General features: G+C 41.7%; 1 protein-coding gene across 1 annotated transcript in view; it reads left to right on the top strand.

Moving 5' to 3' along the window:
• Positions 1–5,096, top strand: part of LOC122356752 (transcription factor 4-like) — a gene marked incomplete at its 5' end in the record, with an annotated part of 14,340 nt that overhangs the window by 3,626 nt on the left and 5,618 nt on the right. The window contains 3 exons of the mRNA XM_043255811.1: positions 752–754; positions 2,604–2,677; positions 4,043–4,234. Coding sequence (XP_043111746.1) covers positions 752–754; positions 2,604–2,677; positions 4,043–4,234 — 269 coding nt within the window. The remainder of the gene's footprint in view (positions 1–751; positions 755–2,603; positions 2,678–4,042; positions 4,235–5,096) is intronic.

Below are 5,096 nucleotides of genomic sequence, written 5' to 3'. Positions count from 1 at the left end.
AACAAATCTAATTTTCTTGAAAAAAAAAAACGTTCCCAAACTTGTGAATAGTAGTGTATATTTATATATAAGGGGAAAAAAATATATAAAACAAGACATGTATTTTATACAAATTTCGTTTACTTAAAAATTAATGAAAACATTTTTGGAAAGAACAGAATTCATCAAATATTGTTTAAGTAATCAAAATGTTGGTCTGCTTGTAGTATTTATTCACATTTGGCCTTCTCTCCTGCCTGCAGTTTTATCACATCATTAAGTTGATTTAAACTCACATGCAGGCAGTCAACACTCCCTTTGATATCTGAGGACCTTTATATTTTTTTTGATTAGATGTTGGTGCACATTGTTTCATGATGTTATGATTAAGCGAAGCACGTCCATCTGTTTCACTGGATTAGTGATTAAATTCAGCCATTAGACCCACTCGTACCCGGGTCTCTGCTGCCCATACCAGCCAATTAAACCCCAGCAGCACGTGCATAGCCCCGCACCGGCCCACGCTCATTTGTCAAGCTGGCCTCCGATGAGGAGGCCTTATTAAACGCTGCACTCTCTTCTCATTGCCCCAAAGTCGTTTTTAATAGGCCCTTAATAAGAGCCTGCTTCTGAGAGCTTTGGTTTTAAAAAGTGAATTCCTTCCATTTAGAGCTGCTTTCGCTTTGGGAAGGATGAGTGGTTAAAAAACCTTTACCTAAACAACGTCCTGTCACACTCGTTTTTTTGAAAAGGAATTTCATTACGACCACAGCAGGTCCGTCGCACCTGTTGTGACAGCCAGCAAAATAAGAAATCTCCAGGCTCAACGAAACACCTAGAGTCTGTGTCTGGTGGAGTCGGGTCAAAGGACGAGGAGTGCAGGTCTCCCTCCTAAACTGATTAATGTAAATAAGCCAAAAAGGGCTTCCTTTGGGTCATGCTACATTACGGGCACTTGGCCTGTTTTATTGTTCTCCAGCCTTCACGCAAGACTTCTTTGTAGTGGATCGTTTCCCAGTTGGAGTGAGGTGGACTTGGAAGTGAAGGGATCGAAAGCGACCCCCACCACTAACGTTATGATTTGTGATTAGCAGATGTGCATTCTTTTAGAGCGGTGTTGATTTATGGCCAGTCAGAATCAGCACGTTTAGACCGAGACCAGACCAGAGTCATTTACATCCTCATTATAGTCCCTTCCAGCCTCACACACACTGCCACAGAACAAAAACACATTCACTGAATTCTTCCAGCGACTGAATTTTGAAGGAGGGGGCATTGAGTCTGAGGGCTGAGAATGTGACCAAGCCAAATAAAATCTTACGCTGCTACTTGAGTAATGTGGCAAAACAGTGCTTTTTCTTTTCTCTTGACAGCGTCTGACATGAGATTGGTCACATCACCGCTCACCGTCCGGTAGTTTGTTTGTGCGAGTTGAGAGCTGAGAGAGAGTCGTGGTCTCATCCTGTTACGGCTAGAACATCGAGCTTCTCCGTTGAGCTCATGCGGTATTAGAGTCAAGGGAAGACGCTCAGGGTCCAAGTCATCGCCCTTATCACGGTTCTGCATTGTTCTCCCAGGTTTTTTTAGTCATGACTTCATTAATGAGAGGAAGTAGGAGATGTCCCTCAGCACTGGTTTGTGTATGTATGCGTGTAAGGGTTGTCCTCGAACCCTTCTCACATTGCAGGATATGACCCAGTCAAAGGAAATGATGTGTCTGGAGACCTAGAGGAAAACAGCCCACATTGAGAATAGCTGGAATCAGTCAGGATAGGAAATGAGTTTTAGTCTATTGTGAAAGTGTATCAGTGCTTTGTACCACATGCACAGTACATAAAGTAAAAGTTATGAGCAAATATTTTTGTAAGTATATTAAAATACTATTTATATCAAGAACAGTGTATGCGTTTGACTTAATAATGTTTTTTACAGAAAATGTGCTTGACCAATAATAATAATAATATATCAAATAATATTTGACCTTGGATCACAAAAACAGTTTTAAGTAGCACAAGTATATTTGTAGAAATAGCCAAAAAATACTATAGCATGGGCCAAAATGATAGATTTTACTTTTATGCCAAAAGTCATAAGTATATTAATTAAAGGTCATATTTTATGTAAATATTTTGTAAATTTCAAAATGTTAATTTTGATTAGTACTATGCATTACTAATAACTTCATTTGGACAACTTTAAACGTTTGTTTTTTTTGCACTCGCAGATTCAAGATTTTCAAATAGTTGTATCTCGACCAAATATTGTCCAATCTTAACATACCCTACATCAATGAAAAGTTTATGCAGCTTTAATTATCTATAATTATATCATTATATTTGTAATTAAACACCATTATTTCAGTAACAAAATAACTTAAAGCTTTAGGACTATACAAATTTTTTATATTCATTTATATAAATACCATATGTTGCAGCTACAATGTTCCTTAAAAGATAATGCAGGAGTTCACTAAACTAATCGATCATTAATCAGATCATTTTTGTGTAATTTTTGCGTTCGTGTGGTGCTCAAAAAGCTCTGTTTTCATTGCTCATTCATTCAGATTCAGCCAACTAGTCGTAATGTGTCAGGTGACTAAAAATCTCTTCTGCCTCTATCAACAGGTACAACTCAGTGGCCCCGTGCGACTGGACAGGCGCCTTCCTCCCCAAACTACGAGAACTCCCTTCACTCTCTGGTAAGAGCGCTCTCCCCTCCCCCTGGTACTGAGCACTTTTTAATGGACACTGTGTCAGTAGATGACTTGCTTCTGGAGGGCAGGGGGTAGCTTTACATGGACATTCCTGGCTGACAAATGTCAGGAGCGGGACTGGGAGGGGGCCGTGGGGACCGAACAATACCCGTCCCTTGGGGCGTGTCTCCTGCCATCTGTCCTCTCTCGTCCGGGGTGGATGAAGATTGGCCGGGGTGTGTGAAGGTGGGGTGGTTAGGGATTGGTTAGGGTGTGTGAAGGGGGTGGGGTGCTGGCAGCTGCTGCGCTCAACCACTGCCGCAGGATTCCAGGGCTGACTGGGGAGCTGAGCCACAACAGGAGATCAGTTTACACACACACACTCGCACACACTCGCACTTTCCTTCCCACGTCGTACATTCACACTATGGGGTGTGTAGGTAAATATTTACTCTAATGCTTGTATGCCAGCTGCAAGTGCATTTTTATGGACCGTCCATGAGCAGCGGCCCTCCAGGAATCAGGAAATGAGCTGTGATCGGCAGAGTGAAGCGTGGTTCTTCGTAATTAGTTACTTGAACAAGTACCAAGATGCCGGCAGTTGGTGCTCCGCTTCGATTCCCTGCCCTCGTTCTCTGCCGAGCTCTCATAAACTCTGCTTGCTTCTCTCTCTGCAGTCTTTCTGTCTCGTCTCTCACTGTACGTGTCTCTCCTCTTCCTGTCTGACTGTAGAAAAATCGTGTGCACCAGCAGCTTCATGAGCATCTGCAGGATGCCATGTCCTTCTTAAAGGATGTCTGCGAGGTATTCCCGCTCTTCAGACAGTCACGTCCTGTCCTTCTTTTCCATTCAGCCATCGGCTTTCTTTTGATTTGGCTGTGCTTTTTCTGTTTTTGTGCTTTTTCGGTTTTGCCATTTCATCTTTGATGACATTAAACACATTAAAACTACTAAATTGCAGGTTGTGAAAAACTTGATTTCAGTTTCGTTTATTTATTTTTTTTGCTTAGCCTTTCACTTTTTCTCTTCTTTTCCTCTTCACTTTGTTTTCAATGGTTCTTTTGCTTATTAGTTTTTGCCATTTTGTAATTCCATGTTTTTAATAAGGTCTCNGACATTAAACACATTAAAACTACTAAATTGCAGGTTGTGAAAAACTTGATTTCAGTTTCGTTTTATTTATTTTTTTTGCTTAGCCTTTCACTTTTTCTCTTCTTTTCCTCTTCACTTTGTTTTCAATGGTTCTTTTGCTTATTACTTTTTGCCATTTTGTAATTCCATGTTTTTAATAAGGTCTCCGTTGTTATTTATTTCATTTATGCTTATGTTGTTTTCTCCTTCTCTCTATGCTATTTGCATCGTTCATTTCAGTCTCGGATGGAGGACCGGCTGGACAGGCTGGACGATGCAATCCACGTCCTGCGGAATCACGCCGTGGGCTCCACCGCCGCACTGTCCAGCGACATCCACAGCCTGTTAGGACAAGCGCACAACGGGCCAATCTCAGCCATCGGCACCAATTTCCCCGCTTCTGGATTGGTCACCAACCGAACAGCACAAATGGTAAATAAAACTTCCCCATCACAAAGGAAACTTTAGCTTATGCGTTTCAGAATGATTGAAGGTTTCACTGCTTTTGAGGTCAGTTATTACAGGCATGAGGGAGAGAAATGCATGTGTTTTTTGATTGTGCCTCTCCAAATTGGCTAATAAACAGAGTTAAGCCACCTGTTTAAAATGAAGGCCTGGCCATGTGCTGAAACTGAACTATTTTCCACTGAGAGCAGTTTAACTTAAACCCACATACTTTCCATAAGCGTAATGGCTGGACCCAAGCTCAATCTCCCTCTTTGAGCCGCGTTCCTCAGGCTGAATGGGAAAAGCAGTCACAGTAGAATCTAGTAGATCAGTGCCGGTCTGGAAGACATTTCCGCAGCGTAGCTCGCTGGGGCTGTGGGGACCAGCGTGATGTGAGACCTGCTGAAACTCTGTATCGCTCTGTATCTCCCCCACCATCCCACGACATTCACTCCCTTCTACAGAGAGATCTTCGCACAGCTGTAATAGTCGGAACAAGCGAGGGAGGCGTTTCCCAGTGGTTTCTTAATAATAGGAAATAACTACGGCCTTTTTTCTGTATTCAAAACATTTGGATTTTCTTTGTATGCTTTCAAGTGAACTGACACTGACCTATTCGTATTTTTGTCCAAAGACTAAAGCACTTAAAAATGTTTTCGTGAACGACCACTACAGTGAAAAGTCTAGTTGACCACGAAGATCTGAAATATCTTAATAAACAACTCGCTGTTCTCATTTAACATTTCTAACAGACACTTCACGTCTGGAATGCTGTAGCACATGTTAATGAAGCTTTCATAGAACTGTGTATTGACGGCTTAAGTCAAACAAACTCTGACATGCTGAA

Source organism: Puntigrus tetrazona, chromosome 13 (assembly GCF_018831695.1).
Source record: "Puntigrus tetrazona isolate hp1 chromosome 13, ASM1883169v1, whole genome shotgun sequence".
Classification (NCBI taxonomy): domain Eukaryota; kingdom Metazoa; phylum Chordata; class Actinopteri; order Cypriniformes; family Cyprinidae; genus Puntigrus; species Puntigrus tetrazona.
This window is presented reverse-complemented; position numbering and strand designations above follow the sequence as displayed.